The 13438-nt window shown below is 49.0% G+C and overlaps 1 protein-coding gene across 4 annotated transcripts in view; it reads left to right on the forward strand.

The window, feature by feature from the left end:
• Positions 1-13438, forward strand: part of LOC149327504 (uncharacterized) — a 114689-nt gene that overhangs the window by 48388 nt on the left and 52863 nt on the right. For all 4 annotated transcript variants that reach the window (XM_089565051.1, XM_089565052.1, XM_089565053.1 and 1 more), the window contains exons 12-13: positions 107-313; positions 11193-11388. In XM_089565051.1, the coding sequence (XP_089421177.1) occupies positions 107-313; positions 11193-11388 (403 nt within the window). The remainder of the gene's footprint in view (positions 1-106; positions 314-11192; positions 11389-13438) is intronic.

The following is a 13438-nucleotide window of genomic DNA, read 5'->3' on the forward strand; positions in this document are numbered from 1 at the left end:
GTGCCAGATACTGGGCGCCCTCAACTGGGTGGGCTGTGGCAAACACCTTCGCCACTCCTGACGTGCGTACCACTGAAACTGACTGGTGAGTCGTCTTGCCTTGCAGCCGATGATGTGCAGCTGGGTGAAGAGACCCCGAGTGGCGTCCTGCCGGCGGCGGAGAGTGGCACCACGAGCCCCCCTGGCAGCGCCCAGAGCGGTGGGAGCCTGCGCACCGTGGATGTGTCGCGAGTGGTGCGGGGCCTCTGGAACTGCTCCCTGGCCCAGTCTCAGCTGGAACAGGCACCCCTGTCTCCCCAGCAGGCACCTGCAGGTGGGCTGCTTCTCAATACACCTTCAGTGGCTTGATGAGATGCATTGGTCAGTGACCAGTGCATCTCATCAAGCCATGGTTCCTGACCAGACGGTATGCCATCAAACCCTCGACTGCATCTACAGTGGCATTAGGTTTGGTTTGTAGGGTTTAACGTCCCAAAGCGACTCAGGCTATGAGAGACGCCGTAGTGAACGGCTCCGGAATAATTTCGACCACCTGGGGTTCCTTAACATGCACTGACATCGCACAGCACACGGGCCTCTAGAATTTCGTCTCCGTCGAAATTCGACCGTTGCAGCCGGGATCGAACCCACGTCTTTCGGGCCAGCAGCCGAGTGCCGTAACCACTGAGCCACCACGGCAGCATTCTAAAGTGGCATTACGAGCTCCAGTCGTGACAGCAGCAAAACACCGCTGGTGTGGTTCACACTTGGTAATTCAAACTCAAAGGTGACTGAAAACTGAATGATGCTGCTCTTGAACTGAGGGGAGCCGTTATAATTCGTCGCCACTGTGGCTCAGTGGTGATGGCGCTACGCTGCTGCCCCAAAAGACATGGGCTCGATCCCGGCCACGGCGATTGAGTTTTGATGGAGGCGAAATTCTAGAGGCGCATGTACGGCGTGATGTCAGTGCACGTTAAAGAACCCCAGGTAGGTCGAAATTTCCGGAGACTTTCACTACGGGGTCCCTCACAGCCTAAGTTGCTTTGGGACATTAAACCCCATACAGTAGCTGACCGATTTTTCTGACTCCAATAATTCGGACTAGCACAGATGTGTCGGACTTCGCTGAGGATCCGTCGCGCACCTCTTAGGAATGTGTACATTTTCACGACCGATGTTTCGGACTTTGCGGAGTCTAAAAGTTCGAATTATCGGACTAAAATAGACGCCAACAATATTGTGGTGATCATTTTTCAACCGAAAGCTCGTTATTTCGGCCTAATATACACGCGAGAGGGCATCGCTGTCACTACCAACCCGTTTGCCGCCACCGTGAAAGGTGCCATCTTGGATTTAAATTGAATCTGCTTGGCAGGTGCGATCGGACTGGCTTGGATAGGCTTGGCTATTTGTTCTCCATCATTGCGATTCGAGATAATGAGATGCTCTCCATTGCCATTCAGATGGTCTACAAAGGGCGCGCGATCTCATTGAAAACGGTACAGCGGGACAGCTGCAGCATCCATCGCGGCTTGGACGATGACCCTGCGGTGTGGGGCAGCAAGTGCGGTAGAGAGGGGGAGGGGGGACTGCATTTTGAGGGGTTTGCTTCCGCTCGCGTCTTCCTGTGGGTTACCCATGGGTGACCTCTCGGTCTTTGCGAACGTCATTGCCCCATGCAAACTGACAGTTCTTGCTTCGCGCAGCGAGTGCATTCATTTGCGGCATGACTGTGGCCGCCTCGCACTATCTGGTATCATGATGTGATTAGGTGTGGACATGAAGAAAGCGTGGCTACGACTCAAATAGCGTCTAATATGATCGCTTGTAGGCGGAACTTAGGGAGTGGCGATTTTCGTGATTTTGAAAGCCGGTTTTTTGCAGAAAAGTTTATTTTTTTAAGTTTATGGATTTTTCGGACTGTTCGGTTATTCGGACCGTTTTTCGGGTCCCGCTGATTCCGAAAAGTAATCCTTCTACTCTCAAGGGCACCCAAGTGCTGGCATGTTCACTCAAATGTTCAATCTGAGAGATTTGGTGGCTCAACCCCGATGTGCATCGTGATGATCGGGTAGTATTGGTTCATACTGCTGATGACGGTTGTGAACTTTTATGTCGCAAGGGTGTCTGTGGCCACAGAGCGCTGTGGCACAGGGTGTCTTTCGTCCTCTGAAGGTGGGGGTCAGAGACCCATTTCCCAAGCATTTCACCCTAAATGAGCCGAGCACCAGGCCAGGGGAAGAGAGCTGGTGCCCACTGTGTCACCGGTGGGTACCCGGTGGGGATTGAACCCTGCACCTCCTGCATTCGAGATGGATGCTCAAATCACTAGGGCACTGCTGCAGTATATTGGTTCATGCTAAGCAAGCGTTCATCATAGATGGAGTGTTTATAAGTTCACGTGAGTATTTATTTATCCCTCAGTGCCAGGGTGGTGAAAAAAAAATTGTAATGACATAATAATGGTGTGTTTGCTTACCTTCCTAATTTCGCTACTCTTTTGTAGTCTCCTGCTTGGAGTCTGTTGACAGCATATCAGTAAATCAATGAAATAAAGAAAAAAGTGTACAAAGCTCTAATGCTGTGCTAATTCCCATCATGTTGTATTTTGTGTTAGAACGGCTACTTGGGCTAGTTGGTACAGATTCATTGCTACGAGGCAGCGCACAGAGATGACGAACAAGAAGGCACAGGGTCTGATTGGCATAATGAGCCTATCAGACCCTGTACTCTCCTCTATAGCACACACACACAGCAACCTAACTATCAGCTAAATTTTATTCGGTTGATAGCCTTGCTTTGTTGTGTGTCTTTTCTTGTTCATCGTCTCTGTGCGCTGCCTTGTAGCAATGAATGTTGTATTTTATTACAGGAGAATCTCAGTGATATGAATCTCACGGGGTCGTGATAAAATTCTTATGCAGAAGCATAGAAAATGTATTCATGCAGATCTTTTTATTGCAGAATGGCTTCCAAGAGAAGGCAAGCGTAGCAGGGGGCAGCAGAAAGTTAGGTGGGCAGATGAGATTAAGAAGTTTGCGGGGATATGGTGGCTGCAACTGCCAAAGGACAGGGTTAAGTGGAGAGAGACATGGGGGAGGCCTTTGCCCTGCAGTGGGTGTAGTCAGGCTGCTGATGACGATGATGATGAACTTATCCATGGTCGTGTGGCCGCAGCTTGTTGCTCGCCGTGTGTTCACTGTGACTGGTGATTGCGACATTGACGATATACAGGCAGTGCTTGATACTTAAGATTGTAGTCATGGCTCATCATTTGTATCATCTGAAGTGGCGCAGGAGACTGGAAATATGGGGGGTCAGTCTTCCGCCCAGCACTTCCACTCCGCGGATGCAGCGTTCCCGCTCACTAGCCGCAGAGGGGTTCATGCTCGAGGGACGAAGCGAGGGACAACGAAGCGTGAACACTCATATGCTATTTATTACACTTGCAATGAATACATAGAGCGGTCCGGCTAGCTGCACAACATCAACGGGGCGTTCCTCGAAAATAGAAGGCTAATGTAAGAAGGGATTCCGACTTATCGAGTGGGGCAGGGGCGCTACTTCGGAGGTATCGGCGGCGAATGTTCGTACACGCCGCATTCTTTGGCGAAAAGCCATCCCCGAGCATTTGCTGGGGGAGGTGAGGAGAGCGCGCATCTGCTGCGCTCGCTCTGCTGCCTGGAACCAGAAGTCCAGCGGCAAGTCACGACGGATCTCCGTGCGCCTGCCGTGGAAGATGACGAGAGCGTGTGACTGCAGCCACTCGTGACGCTGGCCGGATCCTGAAGAGAGCCTCGGTGGCTCTGCGGAGCTCCACATAGCCTTCGAGGTGGTGCTCCCGTTGCTGCGTCTGCTTATCCCACGAGGGAGAACTTCCTTCCTCGCCCAGCCGGTGCTGTTATGACGCACGATGATGATGGTCGACGCAGGTGGGGAAACAGGTTTTCCATAAGACAGAGCGGAACATTCGCGGTTCTGCACATTGTGCACAATGCATTCCGGCCAGGGAATTTCACGGATTCCTATCATTGTGAAATTCATATCAGCTGTGTTCATATCACCGAGCTTCTCAATTTCGACTCTCTTCTCTCCGTAGAACCTAAGTTCCATGTACATGAAGGCCCAAATGACAAATGTCGCCATTGCGCAAGTTGTTTTGTCTGTGCTGCTTGCCCTGTCACTTGGTTCTGCATCCACCGGAAATTTTGCTCGTTGCTCTGAAGTGCATAATGAGCCAATCAGACCCTGTACTCTCCTCTAGGCTTCTGGTTTGTCTGCTTCCCCCTCGTGATCGGTCTTTGCCTTCGCAAGTCCACCAGCTCGGTTGTTGCCACATTAGCTGCCATGGAGAAATATTCTTTTTGCCTTGGATGTGAGGCAGGCCTGTAAAATTCAGCTGCATTTACGTGAGCTGTGATATGCGGGGCAGCCCATTTGTGGAGCTTTGCTTGAGGCTCCCTAAGAGGTGTGTCGAGGTGTCACAACAGGGCAGGCAATTGTGTAAAAATCCCGCCTTTTTGCGCAGTGCATTATAAGTCTCACACCTCTTAAAGGGGGGATGTGGTGTTTTTAATTTGTGTGGGGATCAGATTTTAATTCATGTGAGGATCAGATCGCAAAAAATCGTGAAAAAAGTCGATTTTTGAAAATTACACTTTTTTGGCATCTTCAACACCGTTTCTATGTTGTACTGAAATATTACGCCCAAAAATAAACTTTAAGCCGTCCAAATAAATATATTTGTCGGCATCTACACATAGGCAGTGTGTGCTAGCCTAGAACTTTCAGGCTTGTTTTTGTGAAGGTTTGTTTTGAGCTTAATACAGTAATCCCTCGTTATAACGAAATCGCTTTACTCGAAATATCGCTTTATTTGACATTTCTTCCGGCCCCGACCCAAATGCATGCATTTTAAGCCGCATTACTCGAAGTGCACGAAGAGCTTGACCCGCTTAGAGCGAAGTGGCGAGCGGAGGCATCGCCGCCGTTGCAGCGACCCTTTGCGCATGCAGTGTCAAATTAATACCGCGGACGAATTTGACTCATGCAGGCATAGAACAGGCCACAAAAGTACCAAACCCACGACCGATGGCTTGCCTAGTAACGGGTACCAAGCGAGTGCCCCTAGCTCAGCGGGGCCATATTCCTTGGTGCAGCGCGCCCGAACCGTTAATCTCGATGGGAAGCGCATTGCTGGTGCCCCCGGTGATAGAATCCACACGAAGATAAAGTTTTCCTCACGCTTTGTGATGCCAGAAAACCGCGGTGCCTCAAATGTGGAAAAGTGGCTGGTCATGCTCGATTCGCGCCATCTGACTAGACAAACTGTCTAAATGCGTGGTAGGCGTGGACGTGACGCTACACGAACACCAACAAACAGACCGTAGAATAAACTGCACAGCTGCACACCTCGGGAAAAAATTGCTCAGTGGTCATGCAAAGCCCCTACAGCAAAACCGTTCAGTTTTCATGCTCGCGCAGCGTAATTGTTTTCTGAGCGCAACAAACGCTACCTCAGACTCAAGCAACATTTTTCGGCGCTGTTGTTGTGATTGTAAGAAGGATGAAAGGGAAAGTGCACAGGCCTTCCCGCTGGCTCGGGCAGAGCCACACTCGCTGCCTCGTGCAGATAGAGGAGAGTTGAAAGATGTGAGGAAAGATTTTAAGGATAGACGCGCGTCGCAACCGCGTCCGCGACGCCGGTTATAACATACCCCAAGCCCCCGTCCTTTTCCGCGCTTTCCAGCGTGATACTCTTAGCCTGCTGTGACCCGCGCTCGCCCCTACAAAAGTGACCACTGCCTTCCCACCTCCCTCCCTCAATGTCACACTGCTAGGCAGGCAGCTGCGCATTTGTGTCCGCTCTCCCACTACTCTTTCCTCCCCCTTCTTTTCTATCAACACGCAGGCGGTGGGAGGCTCAGCCCCCAGTGGACCAACACCCCCTAGACTGAGTAGACAGGCCCCTGTCACTTCCCCTTCCCCTTCCTTCCTGCAACCCCAACTCTCTTTCTCTTCCCTCCTCCTTTGCTCTTCAGTCTGCTAGCCGTTTGGACACCAGTCCATCCTTTGGACGCAAGCGTGCGCTGGCAAGGAAAGCAAGGTGCCCTGACGACATTTTGAAGCTTCTGCGTCGCCCGCCACGTCTGTTTGGATCCGTGCTGCAGGCCGTGTGATAGCGGGTTATTCGGAGGGCTTCGTTAGGCCTGCCTCGCGTGTGCCTTTGTGGTATGCAGAGACAAATGGCTCCGTCAGTCTCTGGGCGAAAGTGGCCGACTTTTTGGAGCAGAAAGTTTTGCTGATAAAAGAAGCGGAGAAAGGCGGCCGGCAGAAAATCGACATTGCAAAGCAATTCGGCATACCGCCGTCTACTTTATCAACTGTGTTGAAAAACAAGGAAGCTGTGCTGGATGACTTTGAAAAGAGCTTCTCGGTGAAGAGAGTGCAAGTGGAAGGTGCACTTCTACAGTGGCTCAAGAACACCAGAAGTGCAAATCTCCCCGTACATGGGTCTGCACTTATTCCAAAAGCTGAAGCTCTCGCCCTTCTAATGGGCCATCAAGATTTCAAGTGCAGCAATGGCTGGCTGGAACGGTTCAAGAAACGACACGGCGTGACCTCGAAGTCGATCGTCGGCGAAAGCGCAGCCGTGAACACTGTAGACGTATGGCGCCAACATCGGCTCCAAGCTCTACTTGAAAAGTATGCAGACAAGGACGTCTACAACCCAGATGAGGAAGCATTTTTCTACAAGATCGCATGTTTACTGCCCCTGGCGCATCCTCATCCGGAGGAAAACAGAGCAAGGAGCGTGTCACAGTGCTCTTTGGTGGCAGTGCGACAGGGGACAAGCTTCCCTTGTTGATACTGGGGAAGGCAGAGAAGCTGCGGTGCTTCCGAAATGCAGCAATTCCCATGGACTGCATCTACAGGAGCAACAAGCAAGCTTGGATGACTGCAGCTATTTGCAAAGACTATGTGCGCCTTATGGATAGACGGTTCCGCGCAAAGAATCGGCGAGGGCTTTTCTTAATTGACAACTGTCCGAGCCACGGGAAGATTGACAACCTGACGGCAATCACTGTGGAATTTTTGCCAGAAAACACAACTGCGGTACTGCAACCAATGGATCAGGGCATCATTGAGACTGTCTGGAAGCTGTACCGCAAGTTCTTTTGCAGCACATGCTTACAGCATATGATGCCAGCAAGAGCTACAACATTGATTTGCTTGGTGCATTCCATTTGCTAAACTTATCATGGAAAGAACTCGCACCTTCGAAGGTCGCCAACTGCTTTGCGCATGCCAGCTTTTCCTGCGCCGTCGTCAGCGACTCGACGATGACCAGCCTGACGATGAACGGACTTGCGGCAATCTGTACAAGCCTGTTTATAATATTGCTGGCCAAGAGGTAGAAGGAGACTTCAAGTCATTCGCGTTGGATGACGCTGCTGCTCCCGTGGTTGCCCCAGCGACGGTTGCGGATAATTGACACTGTTGGTGGTCCGACGAGGACGAAGAGCCACGTGAAGTGCTAACTATGGTGCAGACGTGCGAGTATCTACGCCTCCTGCGAAATAAGGTTGAATGCACGGGCGGCGACCGCGGCTTCTTGCAATGCTTGGGCAAGTTAGAGCAGGGGTTGCTCGCGCCCAGAATGAGCATGAAGCAGGCAAAACTCGCTGCCTTCTTTTCACCTGAATAAAGCTTTGCTTCACTGAATACATTGTATTTTGACTTTCTTGCAGTTGTGGCGCAATTAAACCTCGACTGTATTAGTTTTTTTTCGAGCGGTCGCTTATATCGAATTATCGCTTATAATGAATTTTTTCGCCGTCCCGCTGACTTCGTTATAACGAGGGATTACTGTACCCTGTTCGTGGAAAGCGTAGCACAGCAATGGGTGCATGGATTTTTACCCCGTTTGTTTTGTTGTGATCACTGAAATGTGGTCTGCATCGAGACAGCCTCAGATTTACCATTTAGGCTCGCATGTTTTTATTACTTGGTAATTAGAGCATGATACATTCTAAACATAAAGAGAAGGTGCATATTGTGTCCTTAAAAAAAAAGCAAAGAAACTTAAAATAAATTAAGAGAGTCTTGATTTACGCCACACTTCTTAGTAAATATTAACAGCATTTACAGACCTGTAGCCTGTTTTTTCATCATGCTAGGCTTTCCACAAGCAAGCAACATGGGGACAACATATAAACAATGATAAAAGGGAACCTACTGAAGCTCTCATTGTGAAAATTTATATCTGATTGTTTGATGCTGTTTTAAGCCAGTCTACCAAATATCATCACTCTAAGTCAAAAAATAGAAAAGTCTCCTTCGATCGCCTCATCCCCCCTTAAATGCGCTCAGTGGCAGACGGGACGATGATAGTGGGGGGTCCCTGTCGCCGGCCAAAAAAAATAGCCTGGCCGTGTAGTTTCAGTTTGAGCTTTACTGCTGGTCCGTGTTTACAGCAGCTGTTGGCTGCGATCGTCTGAACCCAGCTCCGCAGTGTGTCGCTGGTGATATCATTTTTCCTTTTTAGAAGCAGTCTCGGCCTTCCGACACTTGAGGGCTTGACCTTGAGGGCTAACAACTCTTGGAGCTGGGGACAGGCACTGCTAGGCAAGATGCCGGGAGCATCATCGTGTGAATGTGCCAATGAGCGGCGAATAGCTTTGACAATAACTGCAGTAACAGTTACATCGAGAAAGGTGCGCGATCGTATTCTGCGTACATCAAAACTGGCACGACTGGATTCTCGAGTAGCTGGCAGTGACCACAATGAGTCTGAATGGCCCCCCACTGTAGCAGTCGGCAACGGTTGTGAGTGCAATGGTAGCTTTTGAACAATGCTTCTTTTTGTTCTGCTTTAGTTTTGGATAATTGAAAAACCTGCTTAACACAGATTTTTTATGCTGTCCATCAGGCTTTGAATTTGGAAGGTTATAATTCTGCTTTTGTCATCAAATATTTCATAGAAGAGTTTTGCAGTTTTAAATAATGAGGTTGCATTTGAACACATTATATGGCCGCTTAGGCATTGGTGGCGAGTGTGAATGAGGTCCAAAAAATCAGTCAGCTGCAGTGTGTCCAAAAATTCCAGGCAGTCTAATACATTGGCTCTATGGGCCATGTCATGGTGCCGCGAAAAAGTCAGAATAAATTGAGTATGTCCGAAAAATCAGGTGTCCGAATTTTTGATCGTCGACTGTCGTATGCTTAGTATGCTTGGTGTGCTTTCTAGAAGCTGTAGCTACGCGACCAACGTGTTCGGATTTGGTAGAACTGAAGTTAGAGCGAAAACACGACTTAGGCACGGCAGAGGCATAAAGAAACGAACACGCAGCGACATAATCGGCAGCAGTTAGAGATTTTGCATTACTGCACCTAAGCAGACTTATACCCCTGTCACATGGTATTTCTCGAAGGCCTTTCCAGCAAAGGCATCTCTTTTCACCAAAGGAGCAGAGACGCAGCTGCACGGTGCAATCCAAAGGTGAAGCAGTCATTGATGCTTAGCAGCCACTGCTGTGCGTGAGTTGGCTGAAGTGAGTGAGAGTTTTAGAATCAGAGTGGGATATTGTGATCATTCGCTGAGGTCAGGCATTTTTTTATTCTTATTGCTTCCTTTGAAGAACTGCAACAGGTACTCTCATCAGCAGCTGCAGTCTTGTGCATTGCCTTGGCGATCATTTTCTTTCGTTAAAATTTAAGCAGCGCTAACTTTTAGGACGAATACACAGAGGACATGACAGGACGGGTGCTGACTCCAACTATGTTTATTGAACACGTTTTCCATAGAACATACAAGAAAAGGCCATCAGGGGCAGTCGTTGTTGCTGCAGCGCTTCTACTGTCCTGAAAATTTGGGCACAAATTATAAACACCCGTACCGAATGCAAAGCAAGACACCGCTTTTGTATTTTTAAAGAATTTTTTCAGACACTCTTGGCTGCATCTATTTTTTTCATTGCTTTTACTTTTTGATGTTGGGCGGCACTGCGATCGCAGTTTCTCGAAGGCCGTGCCTTTGGGCTTCAAAGGTTTCGGATGGGTGCCTTTGCCTCCAAGGCCTTTGGCGCCAAAGATGTTACATTGGTGCCGTGTAGCTGTGCTCGCTCGTTACGCCTTTGGATATAAGGTCAAATGTTTAGGGGAATCCCCCAAGGTGGAGTAGATTTGTAATAAGGGAGCAATTACTCATTGACATCCACCCGAGCGCAGCCATACGGCTACAAAGGACAGCTACACAGCTTTCTCAGAAACTTCATAGTTAAAGAAAAGTTTGTCCTGGTCCGGGGTTTGAACCCGGGACCACCGCTTCACCAGAGCAGTCGTTCTACCAACTGGGCTAACTGGGACGACAAGCTCATGGCAGGGCGAGAGCGAATTGATCAATAACTCGAAATGGGAAATGTGTTGGTCAAATGTTTTAGGGGAATCCCCCAAGGGGGAGTTGATTTGTAATAAGGGGATATAATACTCCTGTCAAGAGGGCAAGTTAAGTGCACTTACGGAGAGTGTCACTCGCGGTAATCACACTTTGCCACATCTAAACGACGCAAGCAGAGTGTCACTCCCGGAAGAGTGTACTCCGCTAGGAGTGCGTTCACGGACCACACTTTGCTGGCCGAGTGTGTAGCCTCGCCAGCAGCGACCTCAAAGGCAAAACATGTATAGTGCATAAAAAGTACTTACTTTATTTTTACATGCTATAACACTGTTTTCAGAAAAAAATTTGTTCGTTATAGCTACAAGCGAAGGAACAAAACAAGGAAACGAGATCAGATGCAACATCACTGCCCGCCGCCATCTTGTTTGTTGTCAAAATTCTGGATAGTCTTGGCTGGTGTTGGCTATTCTTCTATTTCTATTTTTTTTCATCGCTAAAAACTGTTGAACCTCGTTTTATTTGCGCTATCACATTAAGCAATCAATTATTATGAGTCTTTTTTTCTTTTCCATCGACCTCTTCAGAAATTCGGCTCATTTTCTGACGCCATTTCTTTTTATTATGAGTGCACTTTGCTTTCCCGTTTAGCACCGCGTAGCCCAAAGTGTCACTCGGGATGCCGAAGCGCACTCCCCGCAAGTGCACTTAACTTGTGCGCTTGACAGGGGTATAAGACCTGATTCGCAAAGTTCCTTTGTGGTGGCTGTGTGACGGGGGTATTGAGTGCACCCCTGGAATGCTCTGCTTTCAGTTGGTGGGGTGGATCAAGTGCCAGCCGAGGCTGGACACGATGCCAGCGCAGCTGTTCCCCCCACGACCAGTGCTGCGGCAGCAGCCATGCCCTTTGAGGTATTCTGCGAGCCCACTCAGACGGGAGGGGCTCTGGCCTGCAACACTGGGCTGCCAATGGATGCACCGCCAGCCGATGATGGCAACGATGAGAACAGGTGAGTTCCACTGTGTGTGCATTGCACCTCCCCGTGGCTGTCTCTGTTCCTCTTGAGCCTGCATTATGGGGATGCTTTACCACAGTGCTTGCTGCACCCTCTTTATGGGGGAAGCCTGCTGTTGAAGAGAAAATTTTATTTATCTAGTCATGGTTATGAAGTTTTCAGTGCGCATGTATTTTTGTGCACTGATTCTAGATATGTCACTTAATTTCATGAAGAACAATTCCTTGAGCACTTAAGCAATTTTTATGCAAGTATTTTGCAAACAGTTCTGAAGAAAATTTGCTGCGGGAAACTCGCTGAATTTTATGCCGTTGGGTTCTCTTGACAACCAAGGAATGCATTGAGGGTAAAATTATCATCGTGGCTATCATAGAACTTAAGCTACAGGATACTGAAGCTGCCACTTCAGAAACAGGAGTACACACTTTTCTTCTCATTTCTGAAGCGACATCTTGAAAACCCTATAACTAAAGTTCTGTGATAGGCAGGAAGACAATTTTACGCTTATTGCATTCCTGGGTGTCAACAGAACCCAATGGCATATGTTTCAGCAAGTTTCCCCCAAGAAATTTTTTTTGATGCTCTTCACAAAATACATGCATAAAAAGGACATAAGCGCTCAAGGAATTGTTTTACATGTAATTAAAGGACACATTTAGAATTGGCACAGAAAAATACATATTCCCTGAAGATTTCTTAACTGTGACTTCATTAATAAATTTTTTTTTTTCAAGACCAGGCTCCCTCCTTAAATATGTGTTCACACTGGCGAGTCGCGAAGGCGATGCTACCTTCTCTGGTTGACTCGCCACGGGTGGCGAGTGGCAAAAAGTGTTCACACCGGCCCATCTAGTTTGGTACTCGCTTTGCGAGACGAACGAGAGTTGGTGGGGCAGGAGAGGTGTTGCTTGCATACCTCTCCCCCCTCCAGCTCGCAAATGACCGTGTGAGTGAAAGTAGTGACCGTGCTCAAGCGTAATGCAGCTTTGAAAGACCAGAAAGCCGTAGTGCACCAATGACGAAGCCGGAGGTGGCTTGTGTGTGCCCGAGCTTGCGGTAACGACAAACAGCCAGTCACGTGTGCACTGCAAATGGCACTACCAAAATAGTTTCCTCCTTCTAGCTACCATGACCTGTTCATTTCACCATGTAACATAGTGCCGCGTCTACAACAATAGCCGCTCGGTGGCTGTTCGGCACGCAGCTCGTGCGCCACGCTGTTCGCTGCTGAAGAAGACGAAACTGGACGTTCCATCCTGGCCGTCTCGGTGTGCTGTGGCATCTTCTCGGTGTTGGCGTTCCTCTGCCGTCTAGACGCGGCGCTACCTGTACCAACTGCTGCGTGACACTGGTGGAGGTGCGGGGTAGAGGTGGTGTCATGGGCAGCAAGGTACTCCTCTATTTCGTGGGGTCGCTCACCGAAATGGGGACAGGGAGCATTGCTGCCTTGCTGCCCCGCACCTCCACCAGTGTCACGTAGCAGTTGGTACAGGTAGCGCTGCGTCTAGACGGCAGAGGAACGCCAACACCGAGATGATGCCAGCGCACACCGAGACGACCAGGATGGAACGTCCAGTTTCGTCTTCTTCAGCAGCGAACAGCGTGGCGCACGAGCTGCGTGCCGAACAGCCACCGAGCGGCTATTGTTGCAGACGCGGCATTAGTGTACCTCATACCGTAGATTTGGAGAAAAGGCCAAAGGCACATATGCGTCACCTAACGATGCATAGTGAGAGTAACCTAGTCGTGAAAAAGCATATCGTTAATCATCAACCAGAAAATTGGTCGCAGTAATCATCCCGATGTCACGAAAGGCAGCATGCATGTATATGCACACATGAGCTATTTTCTGTTTAAATGTTCTAGACAGCTCTGATATCTCCACGTTTGTTTTTTCTTCTTTTTAGCGGCACATGAAATGAGGTGCTGCTTAATCATAAGAATGAAAGAAATATTTTAGAACGCTGTTGATTGACTCTGGTGAAAATTTCATGCCAGAGACTCGATCACCTTTCAGATATAGAATAAAAAAAAAAAGCAGCGT

Source organism: Amblyomma mixtum, chromosome 10 (genome assembly GCF_055824585.1).
Source record: "Amblyomma mixtum isolate Tamu chromosome 10, ASM5582458v1, whole genome shotgun sequence".
Taxonomy (NCBI): Eukaryota; Metazoa; Arthropoda; class Arachnida; order Ixodida; family Ixodidae; genus Amblyomma; species Amblyomma mixtum.